Genomic DNA, 20,353 nt, shown 5'->3' with positions numbered 1-20,353 from the left:
ATTTAAGTTATTGATTTTGTCCTAGTTGTTGATAAATAGCTTTGTTTACTTGATTCAATTGGTGTGCTTTTTAAGAAATGCTTAAGAGAGCTCAAACTTGATCAAAAGCAATTTTAGAAAATAAATCTGTGGCTGTAAATGTTGAGAATATAAATTCTTAAACTTGTCCCATTTAGTTGCTGTAGAACACATAGTAAACTAATTACTTCTGTGCTGGGGAAGTGAATTAAACTATGAATAAAAGAATATATGAAATAAAAGGGCCTCTTACCTGGCGCATTGCAGCAGTTGGCTGAGCCGTGCAGTAGCAATTTTTTTCCTGAACAGCACAGGCCTCTGCTTTAAATTGAAGTCGAATCTTATCGGCATCATCATAATCCAATCTAGATAGTAAGAGAATGTGCTGCAATATTCCAGCAGATGACCCTTTATCTTCAAAAGAACCGTTTTAAGAAGAAGGAAAATCTTGCGTTTTACTTGATACTGTTCATGACAACCAGAGATTTCAGTGTTTTATGGCAAATTAAATAGGAACTGAGACAGCCAAATTGCACGTAGCAATTTGATCATGACCAGGTAATTATTGTTGTGATTGAGGGATGAATAATGATTAGAGTATGAGGGTAACTCATTTGCAGTTTCAAAAAGTGCCTTAGGATGGTTCACATGCACTTGAGTGGACAGATGGGGTCTTATTTTGACAGTTTTTTTTTTTAAAAAAATGACCTCTAATGTGGCAACATTCCATCAACACTTTATTTTTGTGCTGAGTGCTGGCATGGGATTTGAACACAGCAATTCTTTAAAAGTGCTATGAACACTGTTGATGCAAAAGCAAAATAAATACAAATGTTGGAGATCTGAGTACGAAAACAAAGCACTGGTGAAAAACAACAGGCCTTGCAGCATCTGTGGGGATCAAAACAGTTAGCATTTGAAGCCTGTTGACTTGGAACCACTGGTAATGCTTAGAATTCAAGAGAAAGCAGCAGATGGGAAATGGAAGCTGCTGCAAATACTTGAACTAACTATTGCCAGGTGAGCAGTATTGAAATTATTCTTGAAGAATTTAATTAGGTCCCCTTTTCCCTACATCCCCCTCACTTTTGATGGTCAGTCTTGCCCCTTTGCGCATATATTAATCAATTGGAGAATATGGGTGATTTATTGCTGATAGTTAATAGGTGAAAAAATACCACAAGTGATTTGATGATGGGCAAAACAAAAATGGTTCAGTTGTACGTATGAGCACTTCTGGATATAAACAAATGAATTTAATCGGGACTCCTTTGGTGCAGTGATAGTGTCCCTCCCCTGAACCAGGATTTCTGGGTTCAAATCTGACCTGTTCCAGAGATATGCAATAACAGTGCTGAACAGGTAGATTAGAAAATACAAAATTGATTTTAATTTTCTTTGTCCAGTCTCCAAACCCCTTATGCATTCAAAAATGAAGGCCTTTGCATAGCAGCTTTCACAACCTCAAGATATTTCAAAATGCTTTTCAGTGCATTTAGTACTTTGGAAGTGTAGTAATTGTTCTGATGTCGGTGATATGGCAACTAATTGCTGCATGGCAAGATGCCACAAACAACAATCTGAGAAATGATTAAATTATTTGCTTGATAATTTGGTTGGGAGATAGATATTGACGGTACATTTTGAAAATCCTCAAAACAGTGCAATGAGATTACTTTATGACCAACTAAGGAGTCTTTTGCTTTACCATCTCGTACAGAGGACAACACCTTCCTCAGTGTGACACCCTTGCTCAAAGATCTGAACAAGTGTTAAACAGTATTCTGGCATGGTTATTTCCTGATTACAGGTTAATAGTAAACAAAGGCAATCGGCTAAGCAAAGGGACAATCTTGGGAATGCGACTGTTTCAACAGATTTCTCTATTGTCTATTTGCCCAGATAGTGCTGTTCTCAGACGCAGCTAAAAGTTATTTTTAAACATTTCTTACTTTAATGAAAAATTAAAATTAATAATATACAACATTACTTCTGCTTTCACAGTTTTTTTTTTATCCTTTCCTCAATTTCATTGCTCAAAATACAATGGAATTCAATACATGCTCTGCTGATTCATGTTTACTGCACTGTGCAATAATATTGTAAATGTCTAAGAAAAGGTTTTTGAGTAGAGACAATCTAACCACCGCCCTTGATATTCAACAGTGTTACCATCACTGAATCCCCCAATGTCAACATCCTTTGGGTTTCCATTGACCAGAAACTCAACTGGACTTGCTACATAAACACAGTGGCTCCGAGAACAGATCAGAGGCTCAATACTGCGGTGAATAACTCACCACTTGACTTCCCAAATCCTGTCCACAATCTACAAGGCACAAGTCAGGAATGTGATTGAATACTCCCCCACTTATCTGGGTGGGTGTAGCTCCAACAACTTCAGAAGCTTGACACCATCCAGGAAAAAGCCGTCTGCTTGATTGGCAACACTCTCTCCCCCTGATGCTCACTAGCAACAGTGTGTACTATCTACAAGATGCATTGCAGAAATTCACCAAAGATGCTGAAACAGCACCTTCCAAAATCCTGCAATTCCCTCCCCAAAGAGTCAACCCACAGCTTGCAGCAGTTCATGAAAGCAGCTCACCACTACCTTCTCAAAGGCAACTCAGTACATACAATAAATGCATCCACCTGTTGTGAGTGAATTTTAAAAAAAACTTTAAAGTGCCACCCAATGCATTGTTTAAGAAAAGAGTAGAATGGATAATCCTGTTTTGAGGCGTTGTTTTGAAATTTAACTTTCTGTTGATACTTGGTGCATGATCTTTTTTAGAGTTACCATTGTAAATTATATGTTCACAGGTTATCTAATGAATCGGTAAATACCTGTATAGTATAAGAATGATAATTAACATGGTAGGAAGTCCATGCTTACTAATCCACTTTCAAAGGAATCTTTCAATTAAAAAAGTTGGAGAAATATTGTTTAAACAACTTATTTGCAATGTGGGTGGAAAATAAAGTGAGTTAGCTATTGCATTGTTAAAGTACTAAACCACTCATATATGTCCATTTTGGACCAGTATCACCCCTCACCATAAAGTCAGACTTGGTCCTGAGCACATAGTAACTGTCACTGTGGCACTGAAGGAGTGTTGAAAGTGGAGAAATGGTCTCCAAATTATCTATATAAAACTTTTTACCTACTTTCACTGTTCAAGTGGACATTGACGATTCCACAGCATTGTTTGAATTTTCTGCGGGTGTTTTTAGCATTACTTCCTCGAATCAGTAGCGGGTCATTAATTGAATTGTTTTTTTTTATGGAATGTTGGCTTCTGTAACTGGAAGAGATCAGATGGGAGTGGGAAAAATCAGCAAAAGATCAGTTTCTTTATTGGGTGTAGGATGATGGCATAACTTAGGCCTAATGTAATACAACTCAGTTTGGATTGTTTGTCACATTGAAGTTAAAAGTTCAAATAAGGATAGTCATTTGACTCAAAACACTGCTTTCAAGAGGTATTTTTTTCAAAATTTAAATGTTATGATTTGTAATTCTCAAATTTACAGCCATGGAGACTTATTAAAATTTAATTTTTTGAAATGAAGGTTTGGGTCCCCTTTAAGTGAACCTCGTTATATGATTGAGTATCAAGATTATATCCCTGTCATTGGTCCTGGGTTTGCCAGGCCTTTTCTGATTATCAGATGCAACAAATGACGTCCAATTTTATTGACCAGTTCGGCTTCAACGATGAGGAGTTTGCTGATCAGGAGGACATAGTGAAGTAAGTATGAACTTTCTGAAACTGGTTTAAATCTTTGATTTGGGTAGCTATCTCTAGATATTTACACAGCATGCAATTTCTTGAAATGAATTTGTATTACTAATTGGGTGAGATTAGTGCTATCCTTTTTTCCCTATTTTTCTGCTTAAATAGCAATGTTTCAGTGGGTATATTGAATTGTTTTTCTAAACTACCCCATGGTGTTTTTGAACTGCTTTGATGCTTTGGGTCTTTTTCTTCTCCTTTAGCAATCAAATTTAATTCTGTCTATCATGCAAAGGAAATTTTAGTCTTCAGCTTGAAATTTTAAATCCTGGATCTCTGTGCATTTGATTGACTAAGGTGAGAGGAATACTGCTTTTCAGAGCTGGAATGCATGTTCAAACCAGTAACTAGGTTGTGTTGATTTCACAAACCTGTGAGCCCCCATGCACAGAAAATGAGAACACTCCATTTGAAAAGATTTCATTCCTTTACAGAATTATAATATTTCCTTCTTACCCTTCTGCCCCACACACCTGAAAGACCATCTTTCACTTTCCCATTAAATTGAAAACTGGGGATTTCTGGTGCTTTCTCTTTTTCTCTGCTCAAGATTTTAAATAATCTTTCCTAGTTATTGGAAAATGATGCTCGTTGTTTGTTGATTTAGAAAGGTTTGATGACCTTTTTGCAGATCCTCCTGCTCCATGTTTAGGGGGTTCAGCTGAAATTGAACTGAAATTAGGAACCACTGTTGCTGATAAAGATGAAGTGGATCAGCAGTGGGCTAGTTAAAGACATTTGTGTGTTGAATGACCCTTTTACATCATTATCAATTGTTGTATTTTAAAGTCTGTTCTGAATTCATCCAAAAGGAAACATTGCTCAACTATTCATGAATTCTAGCCATTTAACTACTGATACCACCTCTATTTTCATACTATCTTGTAGTTATGTAAAATCTGCATAATTTTTGGCTCATAAGGCCAACTGTGCAACTGTAGTGAACTCGTAATTTTCATTAAAATAACTATCATTTTCATAGTTTTAATACAAAAAAGTTTTTCCATTAAGTGTAGGACGTAGTCCAATTCATAGCCCCTCTCTGATAACTGGACCTTGAGGTGGCTTCATCTTCCGTTTCTCCACTTCACCATGTTCAGCTTTACACAGCTCTGTTCTTTCTGTGCATCAAAATACGTCTTGACTATCACAGCAGACTTTATTTTTAATTGTTTTAATTATTTCTAATTCTCACTGTGGTCACTGGATTTCCAAGAGAACATAGAACATAGAAAAATACAGCACAGTACAGGCCCTTCGGCCCTTGATGTTGCGCCGACCGAAGCCTACCTAACCTACACTAGCCCAATAACCTCCATATGCTTGTCCAATGCCCGCTTAAATGACCATAAAGAGGGAGAGTCCACCACTGCTACTGGCAGGGCATTCCATGAACTCACAACCCGCTGAGTAAAAAATCTACTCCTAACATCTGTCCTATACCTACCACCCCTTTAATTTAAAGCTGTGTCCCCTAGTAACAGCTGACTTCATTAGCGGAAAAAGGTTCTCACTGTCAACGCTATCTAAACCCCTAATCATCTTGTACACCTCTATCAAATCTCCCCTAAACCTTCTTTTCTCCAATGAGAAAAGCCCCAAGTGCCTCAGCCTCATACGATCTACCTACCATGCCAGGCAACATCCTGGTAAATCTCCTCTGCACTCGTTCCAATGCCTCCACATCCTTCCTATAATATGGCGACCAAAACTGCACACAATACTCCAGATGAGGCCGCACCAGAGTCTTATACAACTGCAACATGACCTCAGGACTCCGGAACTCATTTCCTCTACCAATAAAGCCCAGTACACCATATGCCGCCTTCACAGCATTATTTACCTGGGTGGCAACTTTCAAAGATCTGTGTACATGGACACCAAGATCCCTCTGCTCATCCACACTACCAAGTAGTCTACCATTAGCCCAGTAATCCATCTTCTTGTTACTCCTACCAAAGTGAATGACTTCACACTTAGCTACATTGAATTCCATTTGCCACCTTACTGCCCAGCTCTGCAACTTATCTATATCCCGCTGTAACCTGCCACATCCTTCTTCGCTGTCCACAACTCCGCCGACTTTCGTGTCATCCGCAAACTTGCTCACCCAGCCTTCAAGCCCCTCCTCCAGGTCATTTATAAAAATGACAAACAGCAATGGTCCCAAAACAGATCCTTGTGGAACACCGCTAGTAACTGCGCTCCAAGATGAACCTGTACCATCAACTACTACCCTCTGTCTCCTTCCAGCCAGCCAATTCCTAATCCAAACCTCTAATGCACCCACAATGCCATACCTCCATAGTTTTTGCATTAGCCTGCCATGGGGTACCTTATCGAACGCCTTGCTAAAATCCATATACACCACATCTACTGCTTTACCCTCGTCCACTTCCTTGGTCACCTTCTCAAAGAATTCAATAAGGTTTGTGAGGCACGACCTGCCCTTCACAAAACCATGCTGACTATCCTTGATCACATTATTCCTATCCAGATGTTCATAAATCCTATCCCTTACAATTCTCTCTAAGACTTTGCCCACAACAGAAGTGAGACTCACCGGCCTATAGTTACTCGGGCTATCCCTGCTCCCCTTCTTGAACAAGGGGACCACATTCACTATCCTCCAGTCTTCTGGCACTATTCCCGTAGACAACGACGACATAAAAATCGAGGCCAATTGCTCCGCTATCTCCTCCCTAGCTTCCCAGAGGATCCTAGGATAAATGCCATCAGGCCAGGGTACTTAACTATTTTCATCCTTTCCAGAATTTCCAGAAAGTTTTATTGAGATTTTTATGCCTTTGTGAAAATTTATTCTGTAAATTTCAGTTACCATATTTTGTCATTTTAAGTTGCAGTCTTCCAAGACCATCTTCAGATTGGGTCAAAAATCACGTGACACTAGGTTAGCTAGCACCTGGAGGAGGAGTGAGGCTCAGAAAGCTTATGTTTTTAAATAAACCTGTTGGACTAGAACCTGGTATCATGTGATTTTTGACCTTGTCTAACCCAGTCCAGCACTGGCACCTCCACACTACATCTTTAGACTGATCTCATAATAGCTGCTAGGTTGAAGGTAACTTCTGGTATTAACATATTGCATTTTTACTAGTCCTATCAAAAACCTGACCCTCCAAATATACTGAAATGTTTTAACTGTTTCCCTGTTAATCAGCTTGTCATAGATGTCAGAGTCCATACCTTTGTAGGATAATTCAAAAGAACTATTGAAGAGTTTCCTCTGCCTGTTGTTTTGTGCCTTAGATTCTGTGATTAAGACAGATGAGTGGAAAAATTGAAACAAAATTTAACTTGATTGAAAATGCATAAAGCTACAATGCTTCCGTGAATATGAGACCCTGACTGAGTTTTGTACTCGTATGCAGTTGTGAACGATTTAATGCATAATGCATAGCTTCTTTCTTCTTCCCAGTTTAGAGCCTGGAATATATTTTATAACTTCAGTCCATGATCATTTTCCATAGATATGTGCTTAATGACTGTTCAACAGAAATGCAGGATGTAGCTGTAGTTTTTACTTTCTTTCCCTTGCCTATTGGGCTAATATCAGACCTGTGCTTGGCATCCTCTTGTGTTGTATGTTGATGAATCCATGTATTAAATCTCAATCATATCCCATTTTAATAACTTGCATTAGTGCTAAGCTTACAGTGCCACTTTAACCTTGCTTGACTTGTTTACCTGCACTATGCATTGTTTCCTGTCCAGGAAGGTTAACGTGTCCAGAATTCTCTCACGACTATCCTTGAACCTGTCATAACAGGTATGCTGGGTTTCTTCCTTGCAATTACACACTTGCCCCAAAATGTTTCTAAAATGAAGAGTCAATATGTGACAAGTTGAATGAAAATATCCATCATTTTGGGAGGTGGGAAATTTGCTATTCAAACATTTCTACTTAAAAATGACTGAACCCAGTCAGTACATCTAGTGTAGGTATCATTTGTACAAATCATATTTTGCCTTCATGACAAGTAAAACTAGACATGCTGTTCGTTGTTTAGTAATATAGGAATTTGTTCTCCATGGCCTATCTTGGAACAGAAGATTATTTGTGATTCTGTCCTCTTTTGATCTTCCACATGATTATCAAGGCCAGGAGTGTAATGTCTGAAACGATAGGACGAACAAATAAAGTCAGATAGTGCCAGTGGAAATTCCCTTCTTAATTAATTAATGAGGTGAATTTTTACTGGTTAAAAAAGTGGAAATGTTAATAATTTTAGTATTTAATTAGTGGTCTCTCCATTAAATTGACCACTGTCTTTCAAGAGTGCTTGGTTGATGACTGACATCAAATCCTGACTACATAGAAGCTCAAACATCAGTTGCAAGAGAAAACATTCTTCCATGGACCATGACTAAAGGACTAATTTGCATAATAGCCCTCAAAGGACAAGGAGCTGGAATTGACTTTGATTCATCAACAAGGGTGCTGTCCCCTCAGCCCCAATAAAATCTTTATTCTTCTCAGAAATCGTCTTGCTGTCTTTCCAGTTGGCATCACTCATAACCATTTTAACCCAATTTAGAGAAATTGTTGGGTTTGGGTTTGCCTATGGAGTAGTCTTGGTCTGTGCCCAGCTCACAACCTTTGCTGACAATCTTTGCTACACAGACCAATTTATTGTATTTTTCAGCCGACTTGGACGCCTGGAGCCTTGCTGAATTTTAAATGAAATATGGGAAAGCAAAGCTGATAATATATGCATTTTGGCATTCCTGCATTATGCATCAAATTCTCAAAGAATGACATGTTCATATGACATTCTTTCTGGGTGTATCTTCTAACTTACTGTCTCTGAAGATTTGTTGTTGGGCCTTTCTTGGAGATATTAAAGTTATTTACCTCCAGGATCTTTTAACTTCCATCTATCCTACAGTTTGCCATACATTATGTTTAGAGGATCCCAAGTAAATATTCTTCAGCAGTGGACAAAATTTAGAGCCCTTTTTACTTTTGCAGACTTCTCAATGGTGATCCAATTACAAATAAATTATATAATCCCTTTAAAGGGAAGGACCTTATACCAGAGGGGAAATTGAATAATTGGAACAAGAAGGTGGGCGTAAAAATATTCAATGATGATGAGAATCTAAGCCCTTATGAAAAGATGTTTCCATTGACAGATAATAAATGAATGGGTGAACTATTTCAGCAATGTACTGGTGATTCTTGTTATGGTTCGGGCCTTTAAAGTATAATTTTCTTTTCCCACAGTTGTACAGTGCTTCCTGTGAATGGAAGGGTACATCTTGCGTCTTCTGCCCATGCAGAGGTTTAACGCAGCCCGGGTCTAACAATTAGCTCAATTGAGGTAAATTCCATATTGCACTTTACGTGGACTTGCTCTACGATTTTTTTCTATTGCCTCAGAAAATTGAATATTGCCACACAAACTCAAATGCTTGCAAACTAAAGTATTTGCAAAGTCAGGTATGAGCTATCAAAATGAAGTAAATAGAATAAAAGATTATCATTTTTAACCTGGATTCAGAATCTTTTAAAAACTTATCAAGTTACTATATCTTGCCACAAGTCTGCATCTAAAAGGCTTGGGGCATTATCCTTTTGTTTGTTTAAATCTATGCTTGACATTTCATTGAAACTGCAAGAGCTTGAAAGGCCCTCAAAGTTTTAATAACTTTACACTTTAATTTGTGTATGCAGCATATTACGAATTGATTTTTCTCAACTTGAACACAGCAGTTTAAATAAACTGGCTCAGGACCTGTTTATTGCCCAATTTCGATTTGAATTAATGTGATTCAAATTGCTGAATTTTGAATTATTGAAATTAGATTTTCATCTCAATTCACACATTTGAATAAATTTTGTGTTTTGATTTGTAAATTACTTTATATGGCCTAATCCAAAAATCTACTTCAACTGAATTTTGTAAAATGAAACCAGCAAATCAGAATTTAAGCACAAGAACAAGATCTACCTGTTTTGCCTGGAGTGATCTGAGCAACATGAATGACATGTGTTCTTGGGAATATCTTGTTTTGAATCTTCCAATCTCATCAAAGTACCTTGCCTTAAAACCTGTTTGGAAAGCACTGATCTCATCCTTAGTGAAAAAATATCTTATAAATCCAATTTTCTTTAATCTATTAATGATGGACTTTCTGTTAAACCTTTAACAATATCAACACTGCATAACAAGAAAATTAGTTGCAAATTAATTCTTGGATAGAGTTAATAATGATTCAGCAAAATGCATGCACTTACGCATGTTAAAATATTTGATGTATCTTCTGAAATCGGAAGATGTTGTGCAATTTTATGAAAGTAATTTGCCAAATGTTGAAAGATCTGTAGGCGATAATCCTATTAGATGAAAGTGAGGACTGCAGATGCCAGAGCTTAGAATCGGGGGTGTGGTGCTGGAAAAACATAGCAGGTCAGGCAGCATCCGAGGAGCAGGAGAATCAATGTTTCAGGCAAAAGCCATTCATCAAGAATGGTTTCATTCCTGATGAAGGGCTTTTACCTGAAACATCGATTCTCCTGCTCCTCGGATGCTGCCTGACCTCCTGTGCTTTTCCGGCATCTCTCACTTTTGACAGTAATTCTATTAGACTCAATGCACATTATAATATCTCTTCAGTTTCTCAAATCAGATCTGTAATCTGAATTGTGTTGACTTTGTTATTTTGAAAACATTTCTGATTAAATGCCTCCCTCCCTCCCTTTTCCCCCTCTTCCTCTTGCGCTCTCGCACTCTCTCTTTCATTTGACCAACTAACTATCCATTTCCAACTCCTCAAAGTAAAACAAATAATAGGTTGGCAGGCCCCTTTCTACACTCTCTTTATCAAAGTGGCAACTCTGGAGTCTTTTAGAAGCTTGTATATACTTGTGTAAAAGTCAAATGTTTTGGACCAATTTTAAGGTTAAATTTATGGGGTTGACTATTATATGGATACTATTGAGGGCCTGAAATTCATGCTACAGTCCAATGTATCACGAGGGGAAGCCTAATTAATCTCAAATGAATAAAGGAAGAAACGCAACACATTACAGTAATTACTGGACAAAGATAATAGAAACAAATTAATTAGTGAGCTTTTATTTGTGCATACGACGTGTCAAATACAAAAGTTCATTTAAATCATGCAAAATCACATGGTTCAATATCTTCAGCACCAAATAAAGCTTCATAACCATCAGGATGAATAATTATATCATATGGATCCCTTTCATCTTCGCTGTTTGTGGTTAGAGGTAGTACGTCATCAGCTGTTTCTTTCATCTGTTATCCCATAGAAAGTTATCCTCTGTGCCATCCAATTCATTCAAAATTCCACATCTCTTGAGTGATTTGAAAATATTGTCAGCTTTTATTTCCTTCCGTAAATCAACGATCCGTTCACAGATCAGTGGCAGTGATGGAGCCCGCATACTGCTTCCTTTTGTGAATTTTTTTTTTCTCCACCATGCATCCAGTTATTCCACTTCATTCTCATCATGTCCTTAAATGGCTTATTGATACCAACATCTATTGGTTGCGAAACATTTGTAAGTCCACAGAGCATTACAGCTACGTCATTGTTATGTGATCAGATTTTATCTACAACATTTTTCAGTAGATATGATCTAAACTGGTCCCAGACGAACAAACTTTTCCTAGTCCACCAGATTGTAAATTCTAAACTTCCTTTATTCATTTTCTACATTACCCAACCTTGTGGATGCATATGGATAACAGTTCCTTTTGGAAATTTCTCCTTTGGCAAAGTTTTCTCTTAAAAACAACCTTTTGATTTTAACTTAGTGCCATCAGCTATACAAGAAAAAACTAAAGTGAACCTACTTTTCTTATGCCAGTGGTTTTCACCAGAATTGTTGTTTCTCCAGATTGTTTCACAGTTAGATTCTCCGTCATGTCGAGAGTAATAGGCATTATGTCCATGTTTCCGGTGCATAACTTGGAGCATTCCATCTGCAAAATTTTGATTAGAAACTGATGAAAATGTAATATCTTCTCTTTTTAGTTCAGCAGGCAGCTTTTGTGAAATCTTAATTCTGTGCTGAACTATTGCGTCATGCCTTCTCATGAACCTTGTGCACCACCCGGCACTTGCCTTAAAACCTAAAATTCCATCCTTCTTTGATTTGTTTCATAGATGGATTCAAATGGTTTCACGGCTAACGCATTTTCCATTTTGACAATTTTCCAGTACAAGGTTCCCTGTTGGAGACTGGTTAGCAAGGTTAGATCTCATGGAATACAGGGAGAATTAGCCATTTGGATACAGAACTGGCTCAAAGGTAGAAGACAGAGGGTGGTGGTGGAAAGTTGTTTTTCAGACTGGAGGCCTGTGACCAATGGATTGGTGCCCTCAAGGATCGATGCTGGGTCCACTACTTTCTGTCATTTATATAAGTGATTTGGATGTGAGCATAAGAGGTACAGTTAGTAAGTTTGCAGATGACACCAAAATTGGAGGTGTAGTGGACAGCGAAGAAGGTTACTTCAGATTACAAAGGGATCTTGATCAGATGGGCCAATGGGCTGGGGAGTGGCAGATGGAGTTTAATTCATATAAATGCGAGGTGCTGCATTTTGGGAAAGCAAATCCTAGCAGGACGTATACACTTAATGGTAAGGTCCTAGGGAGTGTTGCTGAACAAAGAGACCTTGGAGTGCAGGTTCATAGCTCCTTGAAAGTGGAGTCGCAGGTAGATAGGATAGTGAAGAAGGCGTTTGGTATGCTTTCTTTTATTGGTCAGAGCATTGAGTACAGGAGTTGGGAGGTCCTATTGCGGCTGTTCAGGACATTGGTTAGGCCACTGTTGGAATATTGCCTGCAATTCTGGTCTCTTTCCTATCGGAAAGATGTTGTGAAACTTGAAAGGGTTCAGAAAAGATTTACAAGGATGTTGCCAAGTTGAGGTTTTGAGCTATAGAGAGAGGCTGAATAGATTAGATTCCCTACAATACGGAAATAGCCCACATCAACCCTCTGAAGAGTAACCCACCTAGACCCAGTCCCCTACACTATATTTACCCCTGACCTAGCCACCTCCGGCTATGGGCAATTTACCTGACCTGCACATCTTTGGACTGTGGAGGAAACCGGACCACCAGGAGGAAACCCATGCAGACACGTCGAGAATGTGCAAACTCCGCACAGACAGTCACCCGAGGCGGGAATTGAACCTGGGTCCCTGGCGCTGTGAGGCAACAGTGCTAACCACTGTGCCGCCCATGCTGGTGCTGTTTTCCCTGGAGCATCGGAGGCTGAGAGGTCAGCTCAGAGGTTTATAAAATCATGAGGGGCGGTGATAGGATAAATAGACAAAGTCTTTTCCCTGGGATGGCTGAGTCCAGAACTGGAGGGGATCAGTTCAGGATGAGACGGGAAAGATATAAAAGGGACCTAAGGGGCAACGTTTTCACGGGGAGGGTGGTGCACGAATGGAAAGTGCTTCCAGAGGAAGTGGTGGAGACTGGTACAATTGTAATATTTAAAAGGTATCTGGATGGGTGTGGGAAAAGATCTGCTACCCTGCCAACCCATAATAGGCCCACAAAAGCAAAATTGGCCAAAACCTACTAAAACACCCAGAATGCCTCAGCAGGGACCCAACAGGCTGACAAGCAAACCTAGACAACACTTGCAGACAAGGGAATACACTTCAAGCTCCCACGAACAATGACAGAGCACCACAGCTATCCCATAGCTCCGAGGGCAGTTTCACAACCCAGCAATACCAAAGCCACACAAAGGACAGGTCAGGTAGAGTGGTATCAGCAAGAGCACTACTCCCAGGCCAAGGCAATGGAAGCACCTCACCACTTCAGAGGAGACATTAGCACCTACCTGTGAAGAGGAATGGAAGCTCCGGATGCATCAATACTGTCAGGATGTTGCTTTGTGTAGAGAATTAGGACATTCCTCTGATAACAACTGTTTTCCGATTAGCATCATTGTAACTAGATTACTCCATCTCCAGACATATTGTATTTTCCCTGTTTCTAATTAGCCTTATTGTACAGGATTGTTAACTGACTTCATCCTCAGCTCGAGGAAGAGAAATCCTGATCTGTATCAGCATAGTCAGTTTCTCTTCCAGCCATATCACTTGTAATTATCGGCATGTTAATTTCACCCGATCTGGTTTGTGTGGTCTCTACTTTATTGGCAAATTTCTCTGACGATGGGTACTTGATTAGGAAGGGTTTAGAGAAATATGGGCCAAGTGCTGGCAAATAGAACTAGATTGGGTTGGGATATCTGGATGAGTTGGACTGAAATGTCTGTTTCTGTGCTGTAGATCTCTGGCTCTGCCCGCTCAGCAACTTTTTTCTCCGATTGTGGTCACTTGCTAGGTTTACCTCTGTTGGCAAGCTTTCATTTTAGCATTGTCTGAAGTTGTTTTGTTATTTTTCTCAAGTGTCTCTCAAGTTTCTCTGAAACACAAAATTCTCTTGCTGCTACACAGTTATTTGACTTCTCTGCAGCTTCAATAACTTTCAGTTTAAACACTGATATATTTTTAATTTTATCTGGAGGACATTTTTACACGAAGTGAAGAAATTTCAAAACTTCAACTAGGTATATAACTGTTTTACATGAGGTTGGTTGTCACCTGACTCTAGCCTGATGCATCTTAAACTTTCTTGTCAAATTGGTGCGAATTGTACATCAAATCGCATAATGGCATGGGGAAAGTTAATTTCCTCTTTGTAACATTTATGTACAGCATAATACCTTGACTCTCAAATGTTGATATATTATCTATGAAGAACTAGAGTCGACTTTTACATGAAATATATGGAAAATCCAGATTTTTTGGTCAAAAATAGGGGTCAACTTCTACTTGACTTTTACTCTAGTATATACGATAGTCAAGGCCTGTGAGAAACTAAATTACTGGGTATATCATTTCCATGCAGCTGCAATCTCATTTGCTCATGATGTCGATGTGGTGTGGCAACCTGGAGTTTAGTGTTTTTTCTTATTTGTCTACTGATGGGTCTTGCACAGTTGAATCCAAGCCATTCCTGAAAAAACTTGAGCAAGGAGTCATCCTACATGAATGTAAAACAACAGCACACATAAACACAAGCGAACAGGAAATGCTTTTGAAGAGAAAGGGGAAACACTTAAACTTTGATGGGAGATTTTCCTTAATAATCATACAAATATTGATATTGGCTGTAAGAATGATGTACAAACCTGAAAATCTTTGACTGGCCTGAAAAATTGATAGCTGCTAAAAATATACATTAATTCTGCTTTGCGTGTGAAGACAAGTTTCTGATCAATGAGCTTTATTTCAACAGTGCAACTTGATTATGTTGGAGGAAAGAGTGAGATTAGAGTTTTTTTTTCCCGAGGAGAAAGAATCACCAAAGGGAGACTTGATAGGGAACAATGAAGTGACCTTGAGGAAAGGTGGGAGTTGGATTTCCTTTCTAAAGGAATTCTTTAGAAAGATTAAGAAGGGTAGCCGGAAATAGGCACCAGTAGGGAATAGACCTTACCCATTAGACGAAAGGGAAAGGAGACTTGTTAAGTTCAGGAAAAATGAAAATCATGTGTTGAGTGGGTTTCTCAGGGAATAGTGATACCACTTGTTAAGATGGGAAGAGGAAGCCTAGTAGACATGTGCAACATATTAAGTAAGGTTGGAAGAACATCTCTGGCAATGTTGAGAAATGAATGGACGTTTCTCAAGGCTTAGACAGCTCATTGTAAACTCTGACTTGATGTGAAAGATAAATTTAGGAAGAACCAATATTCCAGTGCATAAATTCTATTGTTGTCCCATTACTTAAATTAAAAAAAAGTATGTCTTGTGCGTTTTGCAAATGCAGATCTACATTTTAAAAAAAAAGTTTTTTCACTATGATCCTTGATGTGGTGATGCATTTATGATTTGACTGTCAGCCAAACAATTAGTATCTCTATCATATCCGTCTATTTCTTGAGGGAAAGCATTTATTTTAGAAGAAAAGAAGACTTTAAGTCCAAAATTAAATAATCTAGAACCTGTGAAGGGCTGTTATTCTTGTGTACCTATGGAAAACTGCAATTTCTTCTACTCAATGGAGATTAAATTTCTCAGCTCCTTTAGAGCTGGATATCTTTACAGCTGAATCTCCTCCCTTTGATTGATTGATTGATATACTTTCTTTCATGACTTTCTATGGATGGTGGTGCTTTTACACGGGGCAGAGTTTTAACTGAAGCTCTTTAAACTTCAGTGGTGGATATCTTTCACACCAAATATATTCACTTAAAGCAAGTGAACAAATGGTGTATATAGTAGTTTCCAAACAATGTCTATATAATCATTTGTTGTGACTTTCTTTCTTTAATTTCATTTGCTTGCAGTCATAGCATGTGCTTCATGGAAATTCATCCTGGAGTGACAACCTTCTACCTGCACTCAATGGCAAGCACTGCTGAGAGCTTGTTTAGTTTTAGCATGTTGCATTTTTGAGCTTCAAACTCTAGTATTAAAGCCACCATATTTTGTCACATCTGGATTGAACCATTCTTTAATGTTGCTTTTACTCAAAAAAAAAAATAATTTTCTTGGTGAACCTAAAATGTTTAGATTGTATCAATTATATTTGAAGGCATTATGATACTCCATATTTCAGTTACACATTGTGTCAAATGAGCCATAGCATATCATCTTTGGCAAATTGGTAATTGGTCAGCGAGAGGTTGTTTCATGCTTGTTTTGCACATTTTATGATTTTATTTCATCATGGTATATCAGCATTTATTTCATTGTGTGGAGCAATTCCCACACCTTTTTGAATACTTTACTGGACATGCCTTTCAAAGGAAAATCTTTTGTTTGTCAATCCCTGCAATGGTCCTGATTTTTGAAAGGCCTGAACTAATTGCTTCTATCATTGATATAACATTTTCTGCATACATCAATATTATTCGTTAAAATGTCCTTAGGTTGACCACTTTCTCCTTTTCTACTTAAAAGCTAAGTCATATTCAAGGTCTACTTGCCCTACTTCATCACCATTTCTGACTGGGAGTAAATTTGTCTTCTCTAGTTTGACTGCTTTAATTTCTGACTCGTCTCCATCCTGTTCGTATTTGAATCTGACTTCACCTGTGAAGTCTCTTGGAATATTTAACCAAATTAAAGGCACTAAATGGAGGTAACTTCCACTGCAGGCTCCCTTTGGTAGGAACTTTGGGTTTGGTCTCTTGGTAGGCCTGTTAGTGGAAAAGAAGTGATGTCTACAGGGCAGAAAATCGTTGATGAATGCAGTTAATCTTCTAACTTGTGGCCAGTTGGTATCCTATCATATTTGGTAGAAAAAGTACATTGAAAGAATAAGCTTGATCATAAGGTAGGTAATTTAATTTAGATGTTGTATTTACTTATTCACCATCAACTCCAATATCAGTTATTAAATAACACTTGTTTAATTTTTTTATCTGGTGAATCTTGAAATGTGTGCAAAATATTTTACTTCAATTTTCTCTTGTGTACAATGCAAAATGCAAGCTCTGGTAAAGAATTACTTTAACATTTGCATGAATTGACATGGATCAATTATGGATTTTCTTCCTTGATTAACTTAAACTTGATAACTTCTCAAATGGTGTGAAATAGATCATTTGTGTATGGCAATCATATAAAGATAAAACTACAGCTCATATTGCTTAAAGTCAATTTAAAACTTGGAATATTATAACCATAGAAAACGTTTTGAATCATTTGCAGTGTTCCCTTTGAAAGAATTGCTGATATCAACTTCTCACTGAATACAAATGAGAGTGTAAGTATTTCATTTTTCTAATATTTGGGAGGGTTTGTGGACAATCAACTTATAACTAGTTGGACATGAAAAAATTGCAATTCAGTTATCAATTTATTTGTGTCAACTCCTATCCAATGAATAGCAGACCCATGCAGACCAGAAAGATCCCAATTTTGTTTTAATGTTTCATGTTCAGTATGACTGTGTTCAGTATTGCTGAGATTAAGTTGACTCCCTGTGACTGAACTTCAACATTTTTTTAACTGAATTGTAAAATTTGAAATTTTCCAGTTCTTCTGCACAGTCCCCCATTTGAATTAGAGCTGAAAAATTAAAGCCAGTACTTGGACAATTTCCACACTCATTTGTCCAAATCTGATGATGCATATTTCAATTCTGATATCTTATCAAATTTAAGTACAGACAGTCTATGCATAACCCAATTCACGTTTACTTTAAGTTCTTTGTTTGACTGAACAACCTCCTGTTTCACTGTGAGCTGTGCAGCGATATCTTCCTTTGTCAAAAAGTTGAACAATGTTAATTTCATTACCTCTGTCATGCTACTTTATTCCATGTTCAGATTTCCAATTTGTGCGTATTCAGGCCCATCTCTTTTAATACTTGTTGGTAATCTATAAGCTTTTAGAAGACTTTTGGATTCCCTTTAATGTTAGCTGCCTGTTAACTTCTCATTTCCTTTGTTTTCTTTTTCAATTCTCCTCTGAACCTTCTATAATCAGCATGGATCTCTGATGTACTATCTACTTAACATTTGTCCTAAGTGCATTTTTTCTTCTTAATCAGTTTCTCTTTTGTCATTCACTGAGGTCTGGATTATTTGCCCTTCCTTTCCCTTTGTGGGAATATACCTTGGTTGTATGTAAACCATCTCATCTTTAGAGGAAGTCCATTGTTCAATTTTTGTTTGTCTGCACATTGGATTCCAATTTATGTGGGTCAGATTCATTCATACTCCATTGAAATTGTCTTCTCCTCCAGTGAGTTATTCTTGCTGTGGATTGTTCCTTGTCATTTTTTATACTCAACCTAAACCTTTTATGATAGTGATACCATCCCCTAGATGTTCACATACTGACACTTGATCCATGACCCACCTCATTCCAAAGAATCATCTCTCGTAGCGCTTCCTCATTGGACCAAAACAGAACATTTGAAAATGTTTGCCCATTTCTGCTGCTTGCCCTTTGTGCTGTTGTTATTCAGAATGTTCAAGTGCTAATTTACAACAGCACTATAATTCTCTTGCTTGCACTCGCTCTTGTGCTTGCTGGCTGACACTGGTCCCATCACTCCTTTGGCATTTTAACAGGAAAATGACTGTCTATAAAATACTTTTAAATTTCTTTTATTTTCCCCACTGATTTCCTTTTTCAATTGTTCTCTGTACCTTTTACATTTAGCCTGATCTTCCATTTGCCAAGCTGACATGCTATTTGTCTCCGTTTCTGCTTCCCTCCACCATCCCCACCTTCACTCCCCTTGTGGTCATGTACGTAGACTACATGAGCATCTCCTCCTCCTTCAAGACTAATAGTTGCTCCATTATATTTGCACCAAGTCTTTTGCTCCAGTTTACCCAGGTCAGATCCCTCTTCAATTTATTGTCATTAGCTTACTCCAAATGGACATTTTTATTCTTTGTTGCAGCTTCTTCCTTCCCATAACTGATGATTAACTATGTCTTTAAATTGACTAAATTAGTTTGGTAGTATTGTACTACGTTTAAATCCTTAATTAAATAGTGCATTCTGGTAGGGTATGAGATCTTGGTTGTAAGATTCAATGGAATCTAAACAGAAGTGTCTCCGTTGTGAGGCCACCTTGACTGCTATTCCTAATTTAGATTAGATTAGATTACATTACAGTGTGGAAACAGGCCCTTCGGCCCAACAAGTCCACACCGACCCGCTGAAGCGCAACCCACCCATACCCCTACATTTACCCCTTACCTAACACTATAGGCAATTTAGCATGGCCAATTCACCTGACCTGCACATTTTTGGACTGTGGGAGGGAACCGGAGCACCCGGAGGAAACCCACGCAGATATGGGGAGACTCGGTGACAGATGATTCCATGTCTTGGAGCAAATTGGGTATATTCAGGAACAAACAAACAAGAATAAACTCTTTGTTCCTCACCACTATCATGAAGTGAGGTTGGGTATGCTGTAAATCAGGTTTCTAAATGAAAGGATAATGTTTGAATTTATGTTGGCTACAATAAACAGTTCGTCAAAATAAGTATTTCAGAAGTTATGAACATAATCTCTGAAATTGTTTCACTGGGTTTTATAGGCAAGTTAGTCATTTAACAAAAATAATCTGTCATCAAGGAGAAATTACTTTGAGGTATCCATAGAATGAACAATCTCTGGCATGTGTGGGCCTTCAGAAAGCATCAGTGATGCAGGTATTTTTATAAGATTGCAAATATAGAGTTTGAAAATTTTAAAAGTGTTCATTGTGCCATATTTCAGTGTTGTGCTTGAAATGAAAACTTGCTAAAACCTTAATTGTACTAGAGCTGTATTCCTACTTGGCTAAGCTTAGGTTAAACTCACTAGAATATCTTCAAAGGTTGTTCACTAGGACAATTTCTATATGTTTATTTTGTATTTGATGACTTACCCAGTTTCACTCTGCTATATTGATATATTTTCTGAAATTTAAACATTATTCCCTTTGGAAGCTATGAATTCCTGAGTGTGATAATATTTGCAAGT

At 38.0% G+C, this 20,353-nt stretch overlaps 1 protein-coding gene across 6 annotated transcripts in view; it reads left to right on the top strand.

The window, feature by feature from the left end:
- The window catches only part of LOC140493615 (serine/threonine-protein phosphatase 6 regulatory subunit 3-like), a 135,984-nt gene that overhangs the window by 80,112 nt on the left and 35,519 nt on the right, over positions 1–20,353 (top strand). For 4 of the 6 annotated variants that reach the window (XM_072592245.1, XM_072592246.1, XM_072592243.1 and 1 more), the window contains 2 exons: positions 3,676–3,773; positions 17,569–17,623. In XM_072592245.1, coding sequence (XP_072448346.1) covers positions 3,676–3,773; positions 17,569–17,623 — 153 coding nt within the window. The remainder of the gene's footprint in view (positions 1–3,675; positions 3,774–17,568; positions 17,624–20,353) is intronic. The other 2 variants (XM_072592248.1, XM_072592247.1) reach the window with 2 other exon arrangements.

Source organism: Chiloscyllium punctatum, chromosome 22 (assembly GCF_047496795.1).
Source record: "Chiloscyllium punctatum isolate Juve2018m chromosome 22, sChiPun1.3, whole genome shotgun sequence".
NCBI lineage: Eukaryota > Metazoa > Chordata > Chondrichthyes > Orectolobiformes > Hemiscylliidae > Chiloscyllium > Chiloscyllium punctatum.
This window is presented reverse-complemented; position numbering and strand designations above follow the sequence as displayed.